This window comes from Mesoplodon mirus (genome assembly GCF_964341445.2).
Source record: "Mesoplodon mirus genome assembly, chromosome: 13".
Classification (NCBI taxonomy): domain Eukaryota; kingdom Metazoa; phylum Chordata; class Mammalia; order Artiodactyla; family Ziphiidae; genus Mesoplodon; species Mesoplodon mirus.
Window position 1 is genome coordinate 23,740,328 of NC_138989.1, and position 20,537 is coordinate 23,760,864.

At 52.4% G+C, this 20,537-nt stretch overlaps 1 protein-coding gene across 1 annotated transcript; it reads left to right on the top strand.

Moving 5' to 3' along the window:
* The first annotated feature begins 228 nt into the window (after positions 1 to 228).
* SEC14L2 (SEC14 like lipid binding 2) lies at positions 229 to 20,537 on the top strand. The gene is made up of 12 exons (XM_082640839.1): positions 229 to 369; positions 2,538 to 2,613; positions 7,273 to 7,316; positions 7,699 to 7,758; positions 7,992 to 8,180; positions 9,221 to 9,316; positions 9,485 to 9,545; positions 9,942 to 10,025; positions 13,681 to 13,787; positions 13,869 to 14,008; positions 14,156 to 14,325; positions 18,814 to 20,537. Exons 1-12 carry the CDS (start codon positions 316 to 318, stop codon positions 18,942 to 18,944), a joined length of 1,212 nt encoding a protein of 403 aa, XP_082496965.1. The 5' UTR covers positions 229 to 315; the 3' UTR covers positions 18,945 to 20,537.

The following is a 20,537-nucleotide window of genomic DNA, read 5'->3' on the forward strand; positions in this document are numbered from 1 at the left end:
AATGTGAGCTAAGGGTAAATTGGGGACTGGAACCCAGACTTCCTGTCCTTCTCATGTCTACCTGCCTCGGCCCCGGTGGACACTCCTGCTCGCCTCCTGCTCAGGTCTCCGCTTCAGGAAGGCGGAGGGTACCCGCTTCAGACGCTCCTGCGCCCAGCGCATCTCTCCCTACTCCGCCCCTTGGGATCCTTTAAGAGGCGGGGCTTGGCTGCCAACCGCGGCCCCGGCAAAAGGCTGGGACTTTACTCCCGCGGTGGAGAACGAGTCCGTGCTCCGTCTGCTGCCGCAACCGCCGCGCCCGGAGCCTGGGCCACGATGAGCGGCAGAGTCGGCGATCTGAGCCCCAGGCAGAAGGAGGCACTGGCCAAGGTGAGCCCTCACCCCGGCCCGGCCCCGCCCCGGGCGATGGCCCCCATCCTCTGGCGGCAGCGGGCTGGGAAGGGGCTGGGTGGGGGGCGAGCGCGGGTCCGCGGCGGGCGGCGGAAGGAGCGGCAGCCACCGCTCCGAGCGGTCCGCGGCCGTCCCCTCCCTCGCTCCCCTCCGTCCGTCGAGGGGACCCCGGGGAAGTTTGGCCGTCCCGGCCCCAGCCACGAGCGAGCCCTTGGCGCTGCCACCTGGGAAGAAGTGGTTGCTTGGAAGCCCACGGAGGCAGCTGAGGGCACAAAGGCAACGTTCATTCTCGGGACTGGCAGCCGGGCCCTGGGGGCAGGGGCAGGGGCAGGGCCCTAGGTTTCCTCCCATTTCCGGGAGGTTTTCCTCTTGCAGGGGCAGTGGCACGATGGAAAGGGCCGAGGGCTTCTTAGGAGACTTGGATGGCTCCTGCTCTGGCACCAAGTCTCTCTGCGACCTTGGGCAAAACCGGTCCTTCTCTGTTCGCTCCTTGAGGAAAGGAATTGAGGAGGTTGGACCAGATGATGTGGAAAGGAGCAGCTTCAAGTGCAAAGCCTAGGATCCTACCGGTGACTGACTGGGTTGGGGCTAGTTTGAGTTGAGACCAGCCCCCCACCCCGTCCTGCAACCCAGGCCCCTCCCTCAACCCAGGCCCCTCCCGGGCAGGGGACTTGGGCTGATGCTCTTCAGAAGGCAAGGAGGTAAGCCTAGCTTTGCCTTGGCGCCTGGGCAGAGGAGGGGGCAACAGTTCCAGAGCCGGACCCTCTCCCACCAGCTGGATCTCCCCTGCTGCCCTTGGGGAGAGAGGGGAGGTTGGCTGTTCTTGGAGCTGGAGCTGTTTGGGTCCAGTCTTAAGGTCTGGAGGCTCCACAGCAGTTTTCCATTGCTGAGAAAGTGGTGGAGGGGGTGGGTGGTAGGTGTCTTCTGCCGTGGTAGTGGGGCAGAGGCTCCAGTCCCATGGAGGCCTTGCCCCAGGCTGGGCCTCCCCATCCCAGGGAGGCCGGGTAGGGAGGTTTCAGGTTTTACTGCTGACCTGCAGGGGAAGTCAGGCAGAGAAGGGATTAGGTGGTGATTAAACTAGATATCAGGGGCTGGGTAGTGTCCTTGGTAAGGGGTGGCTTCATGCCAGTCTCCCTGGGGGTCTGGGAGCTGTTTGGGGGATGGGATGGTTTGAGTCCCTGGCTGACCTAGGCAAGGGGCAGAGGTGGCGGGTCCTCATTGGTCCTCTCTGTGGCTGCCCTGTAGGTCAGTGACTAGGGAAAGGTGAGTGGCTGGGAGCAGGAGGCTTGGGGACAGCACAGCACGTGGGGGCATGCTCACCTGCAGGGTAATGAGCAGTTGGAGGGGGCGTGGCCATTCCTTGGGGTCACTGTCCAGCTCTCTTGTTTGGCCCTCCCTACACTTTCTCCCTTCATGGCTTCTGGCTGGAACTGTTCCCTCCACCTGGATTGCCCTCCTTCCTCCTCCTGCTGCCTTTGGAGTCCTTCAAGCCCAGCTCAAATGTCATTTTTTATATGAAGTAGTGTGAGACCACCCTCTTCCTGGCCCCAGTCAGCATCAAACTCTTCCTTCCCTCTGCTCCCTGGACACATTGCTCACCATTCCATTACTAAGGGGACAGGCCATGGTGGAAAGAGTGCAGGCTCTGGCCTGGAACAGACCGGGGTTTGCATCCCAGCTCTGCTGATTACTAGCTGTCGACCTTGGGCATGTTACTTGGCCTCTCTGAGCTCTAATTACTTCATCTGTAAAATGGGAGCAGTAATATCTTTAGAAGAATGAATAAGCACCGAGGTCGGTGCTGGGCACACAAGGAGTGCTTGGTAAACTGATGCTTTTGCTGTGGCACACCCCAGAGTGTCTACTGTGGTGGTTAGCTGGGGGCAGTTCTGCCCAGCCATCACACTGGAGCGTGTAAGTGCGCACAGCCAGGCAGGGGCAGTGTCTTACTCCCTTCTCACCTCCTCCTGCTACTCAGCTCCCACCAGCATGACCGACAGAGTGTCCCACACTGCTCAGGTGCTCAGCCAGTGTCTGCAGAGTTGACCCGTGTTGAGCAGGGGTACAGCAAAAACCTCTATGGAGAGTCCCAGGCAGAGGGCGGTCAGGGTGGGACCTGCTACTCACCCAGCTGCCTCTCCCTACAGTTTCGGGAGAATGTCCAGGATGTGCTGCCCACTCTGCCGAATCCAGATGACTATTTTCTCCTGCGCTGGCTCCGAGGTGAGAAAAGAGGGGCTGCGGGAGGCTGGGGCAGGGGCTTGGGCTGGGGAACAGAATAGCACCCTCTGGAAACCCTGCCCCAGGCAATCTCAGAATCTGGAGTATTCAACCTTCAGAACCAAAAGCGTTCTTGGCAATGATATAACCTCAACCCTCCTGTTGGATAGATAATGACACTGAGGCTCAGAGAGGTGAAGTAACTTGACCCAAGTGGCACAGTGTTTGAACTGCAGGCAGGGAGAGGACTAGAGCCAGGTCAGCTGACTCCCAGCCCGGTGCCCTTTCCATCCACTCGATGAATCTACTCTGCCAATGGATGTGGGGAAACAGGTTGAGGAAAAGCCAAGAAAGGCCCCAAGCTTGTGGGAAGTTGGAGGCAGAGCCAAGTTTAGAACCAGAGTCTTGGCCCATGGGAGAGACTGGCCCTCTCTGTGGCAGCTTGAAGGAGGGGCAGAGTGCACGGGGAACACGGAGGGTGGGGTTCAGCCTGACCTAGGTTAACAAAACTCCCCTCAAGCCATCATCTGGCTCCAGGGCCCTGATATCTATTCCAGCTCTGCCCTGGCCTGGCTCTGGTACCTGGTCCAGGGGTGAACATCTGTCTGAGGCCCCTCTCTGGAGAGCAGGATGAGACAGGGTGCCCTGCCTATGGCAAGATGGGACATGACAGTGCTATGCCTGTGATGATGCAGTGTACACGTTTCTACTAGCATCAGGGTCAGACTCAACCCCATGCTCCAACTCCTGAAATCCTTCCGTTCTTTTCTTTCTCCTCCTCTCCTGTGATTCAAGTCATGTGCCACCCTCTCTGGTTCTTGTGACACACTTTTTTTTTGGCTTTGTAGAAACTTTATTGCCAGACATAGAAATAATAGAGAAAATTCCTCTGTGTTAGATTAGCAGAGATTAAATCGTGGTAACAGAATCAGAGCCCAAAATATTAAAGTATAAGTCATGGCCAATTACTTATTTATAGACACAGACACACACATGTATACCCTGCAAGTCTTGGGACAGGGGAAGAGATGTATTCTCCTTTTCTGTCCAGAAACTGAATAGAGCTGGCACACTCTTGAGAGGCTGCTAGCTATCAGGCCCCCCAGAGCAGGCCCTGTGTGCCTCTGAAAGTGCCACTTGCCCTTTTCCCCCTAAAAAGCTGTGAACTCCCTCCACCCCACCCACTCAGAGAGGGTGGAGTGGCAGCAAAGGGGCGGCAGTGGAGTCAGTCCAGAGCTGGAGGACATTTTGGCCCAGCCTTTGCTGAAGGGCTGTAGCTAGAAGGGGGCGGGTGGGGAGAGTGGGCAGACAGCGCTGCATTAAAGGGCCAGCTGCAAGATGATCAAACAAAACTACCCAGCTACTGTGAGGTGGGGGAAGTGTGGTTTCAGAGAGCTGTTGAATTGAACAGCTTCACAGCTCTCTTTTTATCTGAGAGAAAGCTGGCCTGGGGCCCTGGTTTCCCAGGCACCCCAACCCCCCAGTCCTGGGATAACCCCTCTCTTTGCAGGAATATAGAAGAGTGCAGTTATCCTCATTTGCCAGATGAGAAAATTGAGGCTCAGAGAGGAGAGGGCACTTAGCTGAGGGCACACAGCTAATGCGAAGCAGAATCAGGGCAGAAACCTAGGGCCCCTGATCCCCAGGCCATCGTCCTCTCCAGTAAGCCACAGCTGCCTCCTGAAACCAAGCTCTGCCTCTTCAAACCAAGGAAATAGCTCCTCTGCACTTTATTTGTGCCTCACATTTCCCTGGGCAGGAGCTCAGACTCTACTGTGAATTTCAATTAGGGTTTTTGTCGCCTTGCTTTTCTTTTCTTTTCTGTTTTTGCCACGCCGCACAGCTTGCAGGATTTTAGTTCCCTGACCAGAGATTGAACCTGGGCCCTCGGCAGTGAAAGCTCGAAAGCTCGGTGTCCTAACCACTGGACCACCAGGGAATTCCCCCCCCTTTTTTTTTAGAGAGAAACCTTTTCTTTTTCTCCTTTTCATCTAAAGGAAACATTTTGTAAGGCACATGCCAGCTGAATGTCTTTGTCTAATCTAGGTGTGAATGAGCACTGGGTTCCTCCCTTTCTCCCTTCCCCCGACATGGGCTTGGCTTTCTGCTGGGCCCCAGGCCTGAGAGCAGGCATACAAACCACTGCCTCCCCCTGAGTGGGCCTGAGCTCTGGGCACCCCAGCGAGGGGGCTCAGATGGCAAGATAAAACGAGGAGGTGGAGGAAACCTGTGAGCCTGGCAGAGCAGGTCTGAGTCTCCTTGTTTTCCAGGACAGGAAGAGATCAAATAAGAACCCAGAACAGCTTGCTCCCAGGCCGGCCTCTCTGGCAGTGCCCTAAGCCATGCTTTGAGCTGACCCTGACCAGGGCAGCAGGAGCCCTGGAGAGGCATCAGGCTGGTACTGCCAGGGGCAATGACAACTCGGGGAGGGCCCTAAAAGACCCTGGATATTGGACCCCAGCAGCTAAAGGTTAACTGGAGAGCCTCCCTGAGATAAGGGGGCCCGAAGTTCACCACCACTCCTGTTCCCAAGGAAGATGACTCTCCTCACAGTTGGGCGTGTCCCTCCCATGGAGTATTCCCACTTTCAGGTCCAGCTGGGCTCCCCCATCATGATAGCATGGTGCCTTGCATCTTCCAAGTGTTTCTAGCTCACTGGATGATTTGGCCAGAGATGTGCACTATCTTGTCCAAGGTCAAACAGGAAGAAGGTGGAAGGGCTGAGATGCAAACCCAGATTATATTCCTCTGAAAGCTGCCCCCTGCTGCTACAATGGCATGTGAAGGGTGACCATGAGAAGGAACTTCCCAAGAGAGAAGGCTGCTCATTTCTGCAAACGTGTGTCTAGCACACATGACAGGGTATGGCACTGGTCAAATCTCTTGTCGCATCCTTGGGTGCAGGAGAGTGGACTGCATTTCAGGGCAGCAGAGTCAGGGAATGTGCTCGGCCACTCCCGAAGAGCAGTGATTAAGGGGCCAGTGACAGTCCAGAGGGCAGCCTGTCTGGCCCAGGTTCCAGGGCTGTCAGCAGATCTGGATGTCAATCAGACCCACAGAGGACATACAGCTGGGAGGGACAGTTCATAGGTCAAATGGCAAAATAGGTCAGAATCTGGATCTCAGAAACTCTTTAAAAGATGAAATGCAGGGGCTTACCTCGTGGCGCAGTGGTTAAGAATCTGACTGCCAATGCAGGGGACATGGGTTCAAGCTCTGGTCCAGGAAGATCCCGCATGCTGTGGAGCAACTAAGCCCGTGCGCCACAACTACTGAGCCTGCGCTCTAGAGCCCGTGAGCCACAACTACTGAGCCCGTGTCCCACAACTACTGAAGCCCGTGTGCCTAGAGCCTGTGCTGCACAACAAGAGAAGCCACCGCAATGAGAAGCCTGCACACCACAACGAAGAGTAGCCCCTGCTCGCTGCAACCAGAGAAAAGCCTGCCTGCAGCAACAAAGACCCAACACAGCCAAAAATAAAAAAATTTTTAAAAAAAGAAGATGAAATGCAGCTGGCCATAACAAGATGAAATCTGATAGGGATAGATCCAGAAAACCACCTCTCAACCTATGGGGTAGAGGCTTCATAAGCAGCACAGGTGAAAAGGATTTGGGGGTTTCAGTTGACTGTAAGCTTCGCCTGAGTTAAGGGCCTGGTCTGTTGCCGAGAAAGTTCTTAGGCTTAATCAGAGAAGGGCAGGCAACACCTGTGCTCTGGACCACACACTTCAAGAGGGGCACTGGCAAACTGGAAAACATCCAAAGGGAAGTTGATGGACTTGAAACCAAGCTTTGAAGGATGGTTAAAGGATCCATGGACGGGCAGCATGATAGCAGGGGGCACTCAGGGAGGCAGCACAGAATTTGCGAGCATCGGAAAGGTGGTCACATGGCTGAGGAAGCACTCCCCCCACCCCCACCCCTCCTCTCTGAATGTCTGTGTAGAGGGTCTCTGCTCAGTACAATAGTGAGGGCTGTGTGCAAATTGCAGCTTGGATTGTTTGGGAGCAGATGGCCTTGGGGGGCAGGGAGGTCTTTGTGTTCAAGTTTGAGCAGGACAGCATGTCAGGGTTTGTACATGAAATAGAGCTGAGCCAGGTGAACTCTAATTCTGAAACTTTCTGGGAACCCTGGGAGGACGAGGGCCCTCTGTGTCCCCCTGGGGTATGCATGGGTCCTTTGAGGACATGGCAAGGTTGACTGGAGGCTCATCTCCCCTCCATCCTACTGGAATGTTCTGCCAGTCCTGCCCCAGATTATGCGGCAGCTGTATTCACCTTTGAACAGAAGGTCAAGCTCTCAGGACTGGATGTTAGACCGTGGAGATTAACTCTGTGGAAGGAGAAGGGTAAATGATAAGGGGGTCCAGGGTTTGCTTTCCCTGACGGGAGATAAGACCCTTCACCTGATTGCATCCAGTAGGGTAAAACTCTTTTGACCCTGAACTTGCAATGCTGCCCCCACCTGCCCTGAACCTTGACCCGCTCTCCCCACAAGCCCAGGGGCTGTGGTGCTCTAGAAGCAGTGAACGTCCTCACATTAGCTTCTACACGTGGGGTGATCTGAGAGTCAGCGGGCGTTCCAGCACAGGAGCAGGGAAATCTTCCCATCCTTGGCGCCCAGGCTGCTGTCCTAACCCTGACCATGTTTCCTTGTTACAGCAAGAAGCTTTGACCTGCAGAAGTCTGAGGCCATGCTCCGGAAGGTGAGACCCATTTGGCTCCGAAGCCCACTGTTGTCTCCATTTCTGCCCATCAGAATCACGCCGTGCTTGGACTTCTGTCCACCCCCTCCCACCCCGATCACCGCCTGTGGCTTATGTGACATACCTGAGTATTAGCTGACCCACAAAGTGCATTCCCTTCCCTGGAAACAGAGCTTTCATAGTTCTGGGCCAGCCAAGAATTATAATCTGTTCTGCTGAGATCTCTGAAACAGGCACTTCCATCTTTTCCATTCCCGCTGGTTGCCTTCTCGTGATTTACCTGTGGTCCGGTGGTCTGTTCGTGCTGTCACCCATTGCTAGATGCCTGTTAAGGACCACCCCCTCCCCGCCCCGCTTTTTTAAAGCCCTCGTGTGTTTGCAGCATGTGGAGGTCCGAAAGCAAAAGGACATTGACAACATCATGAGCTGGCAGCCTCCAGAGGTGAGAACAGATTATCCCGCCCCACACCACGTGAGGTCTGTTAGACCCACCATCTGTATCCTGGGTCTCTGGGACTGGGACCCTCAGAGGAAAGGTCTGACAATGCCAAGTCATTGAATGAGTATCCATTGGCACCCAGGGGCGGATGAACTCAGAGGAAGGCCCTGGACACCGGGAAGGTGTGGCTGCCCGGGGCCTGCTGACCAGGCGCCCCCATCTCTGTCTGGGCCCAGGTGGTCCAACAGTATCTCTCAGGGGGCATGTGCGGCTACGACCTGGATGGCTGCCCCATCTGGTACGACATCATTGGACCTCTGGATGCCAAGGGTCTGCTCCTCTCAGCCACCAAACAGGACTTGGTCAAGACCAAGATGCGGGACTGCGAGCTGCTTCTGCGGGAGTGCGCCTGCCAGACCGAAAAGGTGAGGGGACCAGCGCGGCTGAAGAGGAGTAACGCCCGGTGGAGGTGGTCACGCAGAAGTGTGGGTGTCACACGTGGCTTTAAGGGCAGCTTTAGGCCCTGACGTTTAGATTTCATAGACCAGTGAAATTGCAAAGTTTTAGGGACTGATCTATGTTACCGAATTTTTATTTTTCCAAGTAAGGACTTAGAAAACACTAACCAGCTATTATTGCCATAATTAACCCGCCAAACTATAGGGACGGCATTGTCTCAGAATAAAGGGCCGTCCTTTAATTGAGTAAAGTTTAGCTTCATAGAAAACATGCTACGTTATCATTACTTTTCTTCTGTTATCTGGGCACCAGAGGAATCCTTGTCAGGGACCACCCTATCCTTGGACAAGTATTTGGGTGCCGCTGGTGTCAGTGAGCTCAGATTCTGTGCTTCCCTAACTCTGAATTCAGACAAAGCTAAGGACAGCTGATTCTCTTACTGGAAAAAGACTGAAGAGCGAGGCGGAGCTGCCATGGTCCTTTCCCCTGCCCTCCTCCTCAGCAGTCGTAAAGATCCAGTGAGACCATGTGATACGTTTGGGGACATTTCAACAGTGTCATCCACATTCACTGAGAACCTAGCGTGCGCAGAGGCCCTGTGGGGCTGGGCATGCGGAGAAGCGTTAGAGATGCACCTTAAGGGCTTAGGTTGGACAAAGAGCATCTGTGCCTGCGAGATGAGTGGCTGCACGGGGTGTAGAGGACGAGGGAGGCCACCGGGTCAAACTGCAGAACAGAAGGGACTTCAGATGTAGTCTAAGTTCACCCAGTTGTTTACTGGATGAGAACACGGAGATCTAAACGGAAAGGGTGACTTGTCTAGGCCACAATTCCGGCCTGGGGTAATTATCTCGATTTGGAAAACCCTAGGTACGGCCCTGCCGGATCTGGTTGCAGTATGGGCGCAGGGTACAATCAGCACTTTCCCTGAACCGGGGTGGGCTTCTGTGTGTGTGCTGTGTGGGGGGCAGCCTGATGTGACTTTCTGTTCCTCTGTCCCCTGCAGACGGGGAACAAGATAGAGACCATCACCCTGATTTATGACTGTGAGGGGCTTGGTCTCAAACATCTCTGGAAGCCAGCTGTGGAGGCCTATGGAGAGGTGAAGGCCAGGGCTCGGGAGTGGTGGGAGGGTGAGAGGTGAGGGTCGAGGGGTGGGTTGGGAGGGTGGGTCCCTCTGCTAGGAGGCCCTGTGGGGTGGGGGAAGCCAGAGGAAGAAGGGCCTCCCTCCCTGGTACAGAGTTCTGAGCCCACTGGATTCTTTCCACAGTTTCTCTGCATGTTTGAGGAAAATTACCCCGAAACACTGAAGCGTCTTTTTGTTATTAAAGGTAAGTTGGCAACTACCTGTGATGAAGCCCAATGGGAAAGAGGGGCCAAAAATATTACTGGGACAGATTAAGGAGAGTGAAATAGAGTGAGCTGAATTCGGGGGTGGAGGGTGTGGTCTTAGGACCTGTTCAGAAAACCGACCCGTGATGTACGCAGACCACTTTATAATTCACAAAGCTTTTAGTATTCGGTACCTCCTTTGAGCCACCCAGCCCCGTGAGAAAGGAAGACCATCCCCCCTGTACAGACAGGAAAGCCGAGCCTCACATAGGGCTGCCTGTGCGGGCTCCACAGCACCAGGGAGTGCGTGGCCAGACACTGGGGGCTATGGTGGACACTGTTAGGGACAGAGTGGGGACTGCTCCCGGCCTTACATGGCCTGGTCTCTGTTCTAGCCCCCAGGCTGTTTCCTGTGGCCTATAACCTCATCAAACCCTTCCTGAGCGAGGACACTCGTAAGAAGATCATGGTCCTGGGGGGTGAGTAGCCCGGACTCTCCTCCACTTCACAGCATGGCTGCAGCCCCGCTGGGGATGGCGTTAGAGGTACGGCCAGAGCTGCCGGGGCGAAGGCTCCCTCTGCTGGTTTGGGAGCAGTGGGACCCAGGAACAGGCTGGGCCCGAGCAAGGGGCTTCCTGTCGGTTTTCCTAAGAACTCTTTCTCTCAGACACTTTGGAGAAATTCAAAGATGAATGGAATGCCAGTCCTTGTTCTCAATGAGCTTGCAGTGAAACAGGAGACCTTTAAGAGAAAGCTAGGACACAAACTAGAAAAGGCATAGATGGACTTCCCTGGTAGCACAGTGGTTAAGAATCCACCTGCCGGGGCCTCCCTGGTGGCGCAGTGGTTGAGAGTCCGCCTGCCGATGCAGGGGATACGGGTTCGTGCCCCGGTCTGGGAGGATCCCATATGCCGCGGAGCGGCTGGGCCCGTGAGCCATGGCCGCTGAGCCTGTGCGTCCGGAGCCTGTGCTCCGCAACGGGAGAGGCCACAACAGTGAGAGGCCCGCGTACAGCAAAAAAAAAAAAAAAAAAGAATCCACCTGCCAATGCAGGGGACACAGGTTCAAGCCCTGATCTGGGAAGATCCCACATACCATGGAGCAACTAAGCCCGTGCGCCACAACTACTGAGCCTGCGCTCTAGAGCCCGTGAGCCACAACTACTGAGCCCACGTGCCACAACTACTGAAGCCCACGTGCCTAGAGCCCATGCTCCGCAACAAGAGAAGCCACCGCAATGACAAGCCAGCGCACTGCAACAGAGTAGCCTCTGCTCACCGCAACTAGAGAAAGCCCGCGTGCAGCAAGAAAAACCCAATGCAGCCAAAAAATAAATAAAATTCCTTAAAAAAAAAAAAAAAAGAAAAAAAGAAAAGGCATAGATGCAGCAGAGAAGGGAAGTACGCATGACTTCTTTGGATGGGCACCTGCTCTGTGCCCGGCCCTGGACTAGGTAGGTGTCAAGGCCACAAAGGTAAGACAGAGTCCCTTGAAGAGCTTGTGGCCTCTCGGAGAAGGGAGACACAAACAGATGTGTATCAGCGCGAGATGTTACATGTAAAAGAGAGGAGTTGAAAAGCCCATGGGAACACTGAGCAGGGGCGCTCACCCCGCCCAGACTGGGGAGGGGGCGATGCCTCCCTCAGCTTCGAGCTGTGGAATGAGGAGGGTAGCCAGGTGAAGCAAGGCAGGAAGCTGTTGGGCAGAAAGAACAACACTGAGCAAAGACCTTACACACCACGGCACGGGCAGCTGAAGAGGGCGCACGGCAGGGTGTGCGAGAGATGAGGTAGAGAGGGACCAGGTGCCAGGAGCTGGGTCGCAGAGAATCCAGGGCACTGTGTCGGGAAGCTGGGACACTACTCCACAGGCCACTGGGCACCAGAGAGGAGTTCCTGAGCCAGGGCAGGGGGTGGGGTACCAGGACCTGATTCTCAGGACAGATACCAGTTTGTACACGGCGGCCCACGCACCAGGTGTTGCAAGCCTGAGCCAGGGCGGGGGCTGTAGGGACGGAGAGGAGAGGGTGGATTTCAGACTTCCGTAGGAACAGCAGAACTCAGTTGACTCAACTGGATGTAGGGAGGGAGGAAGAGAAATCTAGAATGGCTCCCTGGTATCTGGCATGAGTGACAGCATTGCAGTCATTCTGATGCAGTTAGTTCCACTGGGGAATAATACAATCAGAAGGAAAGGCTTGAAGTTGAGTTCTAGGAGTCTGTGAGATGTACACATGTTGGGGATGCCTGGGCCTGAAGCTTAGCGGCAAACTCCAGTCTGGAGATTTGGAGTTTTAGATAGAGGCAGCAGCTAAAACCTTGAGAGGAGGTAAGACTGCCCACAGAACAGAGGCTGAAGCCTGGGGAATATCCAGGCTCAAGGGCATGAAGAGAAAGAGGAGCCCACCAGGGAGTGAAGAAGCGATTGCGAGGTTGGCGGGGAAGCGCGCAGACGGACACTGCATAGGCAGGACAGCAGGAGAACATCAGGGGACGAGGGGAAGCCAGCAAGGAAGACCCATGGGAATCAAGCCAGCCAGGGACAGGCAGGAGTCGAGTTTGGCTGGAGCGTGATGTGGGGTGGTGGGAGAAAAGCCTAGAAAGGTAGATTGGGACTGGCTCGTGGATGGCTTAATGCCACCTGTGGAGTTGAACTGGGGGTAGGGAATTCTGAAGGTTTCTGAATGTTCACCTTCAGGCACCACATTGAAAGTGGAGGTTTTCCAAATGTGTGCTGAGCCTGGGTGTGGTGCAAAGCAGTCTGGAAAGCACAGGACTTCTGGGTTCTGGTCCTGGCTCTAGCGCAACAAATTCTGTTCTTGTAGCCTCAGTTCCTCTCTGTGAGATGGGAAGAATCCTGGCCTTATTCCAACCCTCCAGCTGAACTGGGTGAAGAAACACAAAGTCTGAGGAAAAGGCTCTAATGATTTTTGGCTTTTCTGTGGCTGCCACCCACCATGAGCATGAGCCAGTTCGGTTTCCTGGCAGCAGGGCTGCAGAGGAGGTTCAGTCAGTTCCCCCACCCACACCTGAAACCCTTTCAACCAAACCCGCCTCGGGCTGGGAAGGTACGGGATCTTCAACAGAGGAGGGGAGAAATTCACCCTGGGCTGGTCACTGGTACTCAGCACAGATTAGAGCACCCCTGGAGTTGCATGGTCTCAAGTCCCTAGAAATCTGAAGGCTGGGAGACCCTGGACCATCCCTGTGGGTTTACGGGCAGCACCAGCCACAGAGGATGCTCGGTGGTACCCTGTGACCTGGAGCTGCTCCCTATATCTGGTCTCTGTCGTCAGCATGGAAAGGTTTCCAGTATCAAAATATTGTCCTTGGCTGATACTTGTTTAGGAATCTGGCAGAGAAGTGGATCTCAGCCTTAGTTGCATTTGAGGCAAATTCTCCTAGTCAGGAAAGGGCTTGGTTATTTAAAAAAAAAAGAGCCAAATCACTGGTAGCCAAACAGCCTACAAAACAAGAGCAGAAGTGAAACTGTGGCTGGGGTAAAGCCAAGGGAGCCCATTTAAGGGGTCAGTCTACAGTGATGCATTCATTCAATAAATCACGAGTGAGCACAGTAGGTGACAGTGGTCATGCCCTCGTGCTCAGTCTAACTAGGGCAGATCATGTTGACTGCCCTCCTGCCTGCCACATGCGCTGTTCCCTCTGCGCGGAATGCCTCCCCTCCTTTCTTTGTTCCCTCCTGCTTGCACTTCAAATATTTGTATCCCCTTCCTGGGAGTGATAATACACTCTCATACAGGTAGGGCATTTTACAGTTTTCAACAAACACCCTCTCAAGTACTTAGTTCACTTCACTCCCACCATAACCTTGCAGGGCAGGAGGAACTAGGTTCAGAATGAAGTGATTTGCCTCAGGTCGCTTCGCTGGCCAGAGGCAGTGGGGACAGGACCTCTGTCTCCTGCTTCCTGGTCCAGAACAGGGCAGTCATCTGGGTGACAGCTCCTCTTGAACCCCCTGCAGAGCTGTGTGCACGTCCTGTGCTCCCAATGCCCATGTTTTGTGTGCAGGGGCAGACGGGTTTTTTCTGCCTCTTTTGTGTAGACTGCCAGGGCTGTGATGAAATCCTGCCCTGGTGGTGATCCTTTTTTCTCCTTTCTTCCCTCTCCTGCCAGCAAACTGGAAGGAGGTTTTACTGAAATATGTCAGCCCTGACCAGCTGCCTGTGGAGTATGGGGGCACCATGACTGACCCTGATGGAGACCCCAAGTGTAAATCCAAGGTATGGGCTGCCAGGGGCCGGAGGTGACCAGGGACGCCTGGCTCAAATGCATATTCCAGCTCACTCGTGCTCTGCTTCTAGATCAACTATGGGGGTGACATCCCCAAGAAGTATTACGTGCGAGACCAGGTGAAACAGCAGTACGAACAGAGTGTGCAGATTTCCCGGGGCTCCTCCCACCAAGTGGAGTATGAAATTCTCTTCCCAGGCTGTGTCCTCAGGTAGGGTTCTGGATCCTTCCAGGAGACCTGAGCCTTCTGGCCATAGGTGCCGGTGGTGGGCTGGGGTGGGAGAAGCCCTGGTGGCAGGACCCCAGAGAGGGCACATGCAGACAGAATCATGTCTAAGTAGGTGGGTGTCCCCTGCAGGTGGCAGTTCATGTCAGATGGTTCGGACATCGGTTTTGGGATTTTCCTGAAGACCAAAATGGGGGAGCGGCAGAGAGCAGGGGAGATGACAGAGGTGCTGGCCAACCAGAGGTACAATGCCCACCTGGTCCCTGAGGATGGGACCCTCACCTGCAGCGACCCTGGCATCTGTAAGTCTCTCTTTCTTGGCTCGAAGCCCCTGCTCTAGCTGTTTGCCTGGGAGGTCCCCCTTTCTCCATGGATTTAAATTCTCACACTGTTAGAACTAGAAGTGGAGCTCCATCAGTTTCAACCTCTCTTGCATAGGAAACCTGGGCCTGGAGAAGTGAGATGACAGGCTCAAGGTGACCTGGTCCAGGTGTAACTGGGGCTGTGACTGCCATTAGACATTTCCTGGGGACGCGCCTTCCCCAGACATCAGAGAGGCAGAACGCATTACCCAGGTGTAGGGACCACAGGGTGAGCAGAGTGCTGACAAACCTAGCCTTGACTCTGCTGAACTTCACTCACCTCCAAGTTGATCAAAAAATGGCCACAGAACATGAACAGGAAGTTTACCCAATAGGAATAAGAATGGCAAATAGGCATTTGAAAAGGTGTTTAACCTCACTTAGCTTTGCAATATCGATTAAATTCCCTTTGATTCAGCAATTCTACCTCTGGAAATTAATTGTACAGAAATATTTACACAAAGACACAAAGATATAGGTACATGGATGTTCCTAGTAGTTTGGGAAACTGACAATAAACTAAATGGCCTTAAAGAAGGTCTTGTTAAATAAACTATGGTCCATCCATATAATGGAAAACAATATACGCATTAAAGAGAATAAGCTGACATATAAGATGTCTGATACATGTTAAAAAAAATAAAGCATGAGACTTAGCATATATGGTATATACTCACTTTGGCTAAAAAAGGTCAAAAGAATTCTGGTGTTGGCTGCTTTCACCTTCTGAGATGACCCACACTCCGTCTGTGGAGTATGTTTCTCTAAATAAATTCACTTCTTACCTAAAAAAAAAAAAAAAAAAAAAAAAAAAAAAGAATTCTGGGGACTCTGCTAACGCTAATGGTGGTTATCTCTGGGGTGGTAGGAAGCTTATAGAGGGCTTTCGTTTCTTTATACTGGCCCTGCAAATACAGTTTATGTTACAAAGAACATGTACTACATTTATAAGCAGAAAAATCACATACACACACACACAAAACCCCCATCAAATCTCCAGTTTCCTCTCTGTCTGAGCCAAGGGGCCAGGCATGGAAAATCAGTGACAGCAAGGGCTATGTCATCAAGCTGAGATGGACTTGACCACTGACTAGTCCTTAGGCAAGTGACTTGGCCTCCCTGAGCTTTAGTTTCCTGATTGCTACAATGGGGATCAAATTCTCTACCTCACAGGGACACCTGATGATGAAATGCGATCAGGTCTGTGCAGCACTTAGCGTAATGCCTGCCATGCAGCACTCAGCGCACTGTGGCCACCATTATTATCATTAGGGCAAAACCTGGGGGAGAAGGGCCACTGGGGAGATAGTGCCAGAGATGGGAGAAGACCTGCACCCTATTTTCATGGCAGCACTGCCAGAAGTCTGAACTAGCCCCACAGATGTCTTGGCCTCTGTACTTGTCCACACCATTGCCCCAACCTCAGATCCTGTGTCCTCCCCCACAGCCCAAGCAACCTCAGTCTCCACCGCCCCCTCCTCACATATACTCTGTGGTCTGGCTCCCCAGGGAGGAGAAGTATTCTTGTTAGCGAGCTGCCGGGTCCTGAGGGAGAAGGCGGTATACTGTGTGCTTCATCAAGAACAAGGTTTAGCACCAGCCCAGACACTGTCATCCTCAGAGCATAAAGCATTTCGTACATATAAGCTTGAATTTCTCTTTTAAAGGACAGGGAAGCTGAGGTATAGAGAGGGGATGTTATCTCTCCCACAGTGTAGCCTGCATAGACACCAAGAAACGGAGACAGGAGAGAATCCTAGGGTCCCGGTGCAGGATCTCGTGACCATAGACTACCCTAGAGATGATCATGTGACAGAGGAGACAGTGGGGTCCCAGACCTGGGAAGTAATTTACCCAAACTCAGTAGCAGAGCCCAAACCATTTTCCAGCGCTGCCCACTACCTCTCTGTAGTACCATGAACCCTTTAACATAATCAGGCTTAGGTTTGCAAATCCCAAATTATAGTTCCCCTTGGATACATTCCCAGATGGAATGTTTATCTGCCTGTGGGGCCTTGACTGGGAGATTCCACTTTTTTTTCTCCCAACTAATATTTCCTGAGGTCCTGAGTGTAGAGTACTCTTCTAGGAAAGAAAAAGATTCAGAAAAAAAGATCTGGAGCGGGCAATGTGGTCTAGAAGAGCTGAAGCACTGTAGGGAGGTTAAACAGCCCCTCTAGGCACCAGAAGACCCGGTTTCTGAGTCCAGCTTTGCCAGTAACTCTCCGAGTGTCTCTAATTAGATTTTGCTCTCTTTTTCCTTAAAATGAGGGGAGTAGGCTAGAGCGGATCTTAATCTGGGGTCTATGATTCTAAATCTTTAATGATTTAGATCTTTAAAGACAGTGATTCTAAATCTTTAAAGACCAAATACCTCCCTTTTATAATAAGTGGTGTCTAATGTCCCCTTTACTACTCTGAAATGAAATTCATAGATATTATAACCACCTACACACATAATTAAAAAGTCAATATACTCTCCTATCTGGAATATAAAAGAGAAATAAAAGGACACTAAGAATATATATGTTTTCTCAATACATAAATAAGAGGGCACAGTTACCCCCAGCTCCTCCTCTCTTCAGAATGGTAACTTTCCCATTGGGAACCACTGCCCCAGAGGGTCCATGATGGGCTCCATGGGATCTGAAATTGTATGCTTTCATCAGATTCTCAGGGGGGTCAGTTCCCCAACAAAAGTGAAGGAGCCCTAGCCTAGAGGATCTCTGGGGCCTCTACAAGTCTGTGAGTACATGATTAGTGTCAAAATGAACCACTTCCCTCGGGCCTGGGCATCACAACAGCCCCTTCCTTGTATCTGAGGGCAGAACATCATGCTAGGCAGAGTCATCTCAATCCTGATGCTTGGTCCAAGGAGCTCCAAGACTTCTTCTCTAGCATGACTGACTCTGGTTGCTAAGGCTCTGTCATCCAGGTCAGAGAGGAAGCTTCCCTCTTTCCAGAGGCACCACTGGTCCTGAAAGACCTCTGGCTCAGAGAGAATATCAATGACTATTACTCACTTCACACCATGAAGAAAAGGGTGAGTGGTGTGTCTACCCTCAGTCTAAAACTATGCATTTTATCCAGGGGCAGAAAAGGGGAAAGGTTAAATCTCAGGATTAAATGCACAGGGTTTTTTTGGCTGGGAAAAGTTAGAGAAGACCGGGATAGGGAAGGGGCGGAGCTAGTGTTTTTGTTTTCCAACTCTGTTCTTTGGAAGGGGTGTTTGACTGGAATGGAAAAACTTCTCAAAAAAAGAAGGGTTAGATTACAAGCAGTCTGTTCCTTGGCCAAGGGTTGGAAGCCTTTTCTGCCAACTGCATGCCCATTTTCTCTCCCCAGAGGAAACCACTAACAGATCTTGTGTATCCTACCAAATATTTTCCATCCCTTTAGAAGCATTATGTGTTTCCATAATGTACAGGACATGTGCCCACCCATATACATTCATAGGAATTATATATGTTATTCAGTGTATATTTGAAGGAATTTTGAAATTCTAAAACTTGTCAATGTAGGTAGACCAAGTAACAAAGCCAAAAAATGTTCTTTTTACATATATTAACAACAATGTTAGAAATGGTTTACAAATTGTTCTGCAACTTGCTTTTTTTAGCCTAAGGATATATTGTCACTAGTTTCCCCAGTCACTTCTATGAAGCTCACCTCTTTCTTTGGATACAGAATAGTATTTCAATAAAAACTTTTAAAGCAATTCTTCTTTGAACATTTTAGTTTTCCTCATCTTTTATTACTACAAATAGGGGTGCATTGAGCATCTTTGTCCATTTATCTTTCTGTGGGATAAGTTTCTGGTTCAAAAGTTTGCATATTTTACCTTTTGTCAGGAACTGAACAGGATTAGGCTTTCTAGGGCCCAAGTCAGGCAGCAATGCAGGCCAGAGGGAAATTCCAGCTCCATCCCTTCCTCACTGTGTGACACAGTGACTTTCTTTTTATATAACACAATACTAATGCTGAACTCAAGAGTTATTGTGAATAATATATATAGATTGCCATACCAGTATTGAGTCACATAAATAGCCATTGTTACCATTACTATTATTATTATTATAACTACTGCTGCAACTAATTCTACTCCCTCCTTTCGAGACCCAGTTCAAGCTCTAACTCCTTTAAAAAGCCTTTCACATTTCAGTCTACAGGGTCCCCTCCTTCCAAGCTGTTACAGACGTGACTGTCTCTGCCACTCATCTGGCACTTGGCATGTTCTGTCTTATATATTTTTCTCTTCATGAACATATTGTAACCCAGTTAGACTAGGTTTCAGAAGGTGAAGGACCATTGCTTATGCTACCGTCAGCCTCATTACCTACCATACTGCCTTGCTCAGTCAACCAAAATCACTGTGTCTAAGCTCTTTGTCAGACTTGCCTGAATGTTTGTTTTTTTCCCTCCCCTCAGATGTCCTGCGGTTTGACAACACCTACAGCTTCATTCATGCAAAGAAGGTCAGTTTCACCGTGGAGGTCCTGCTTCCAGACAAAGCCTCAGAAGAGAAGATGAAACAGCTGGGGGCAGTCACCCCAAAGTAACGCCTCCTCCCACAGCAGGCCTGGCTCCCTCAGCGTCTCCCTGTCAGTTTCTATCCCTTGTAGCAGTCATTTTCCCAGCACTCTGAAGCCCAAAGAAACTGGGCTAGAAGAAAGACCTTGGGGCTGGATCTGGGGAGCCTTCATTTCAGAATTAGGAAGAGGGAGACTAGCTGGAGTGGGCCTCCTTGCCTCTCAAATTACTAAGGAGTCCCCAGGGGCTGGGCACCGTGACAGCATCTGTCTTATAAGGTGTGCCAACTTCACCTGTCCAGTGACAGATGAGACAGGAAGAGGGGTACCATGGGGTGGCAGGGAGGAAATTAGGAAAAAGGGGAGAGATTGAGACCTAACACTTCAGGGAAGCCAGCTGCAGGGGAGGAACTTGCTCCCAAATGAACATGTAAGTCTAGACCATAATGAGGAATAGCAAGGTAGCCGGTTGCTAGAGTTACGGTGGGGGTCTGAGGCTCTTCTGAACTTTCTACCGAGGCTAGGATCTTTTGGCTTTTCCCAGGTCTCGGGAGGGGGCCCGAGTCAGCATAGGTCTTCCCTTTCAAGGGTAGACAGGCAGGCCTCTCCCTCACCTCGAGGAATCCAGCAGTTCCTGGGTCCCACTGGCTGCCTCTTTAATTACTAATGATTGCCAGTGACTCAGAGCTTCCTGGGACAGTGAGCTTTGGTGCCCAGCCACTGTCCTTCAGTGCAAACAAAGCACAGGGAAGTTACCTCCAGGGATCCCAGCTCCTCCAGGGATCCCAGCTCCGTGAAGGGCCAGGGAGGCTGGCGGTGGGTGTGAGTCCTGAAGCTTCCACCCCTCAGAAACCCAGGCCCTGACCCATCCTGGGGAGATGGTCTGGCCAAGCTGAGGGAGCAGGAGTCGGGGGCAAGGCTGGCACTGACAGGAGGCCCCGAGGCCGCATGGGTCCCAGCCAGACCCCTCAGGAGGATATCCTGACCTTGGTTTACAGCGCTCTGTTAGGAAAAGTAACCAATGAATAAAGAACGTTCAGCGCGCAGGGCGTGGAAGTCAGTGCCCTGCGCCTCGCTCCTCACAGTTCCTCACACAGGCAAACTTCCGCCGCGGGGTGCGAGCTTCTCCCCGTCAATAAGCGGAGCGCATGCGCAGAAGCCATCTGCTAGTCTTCCGTGCGCTGACGGCGTCCCGACGGCCTGCTCGCTCCCTGATTGGCCCAGCCGGTGGGCTGTCTTTCGCCATCTTTGCTAAGGGCACTAAGGGTGTACCTGACCACCTTCACGGTGAGGACGGAGGCCCCGCCCAACTCGGGCTTCTCAGAACGCGCCAACTAGTGCGGGTCTGGCAAGCGCGCGCGGCGCCTGCGGTGGGCCTGGATTGGGAGGGTCACGGAGAAGCGATGATCACGTGGCTTTAGGGACCGTCTCCTAATTCCGCGCAGGCACTGCCAGTGTTTCCGGGGTTGAGGATCACTTTGAGTCGCGATCCCAGCTTCCTGCGAGATCACAGCTGACCTGGCTGCCCTACATGATCCTACAATGATGAAGACTCCCAGGGCTGAAACCAGGGACCTCAACAGAGAGGCTGTGACCTTTATTTGATGATAATAAAGCTAATTC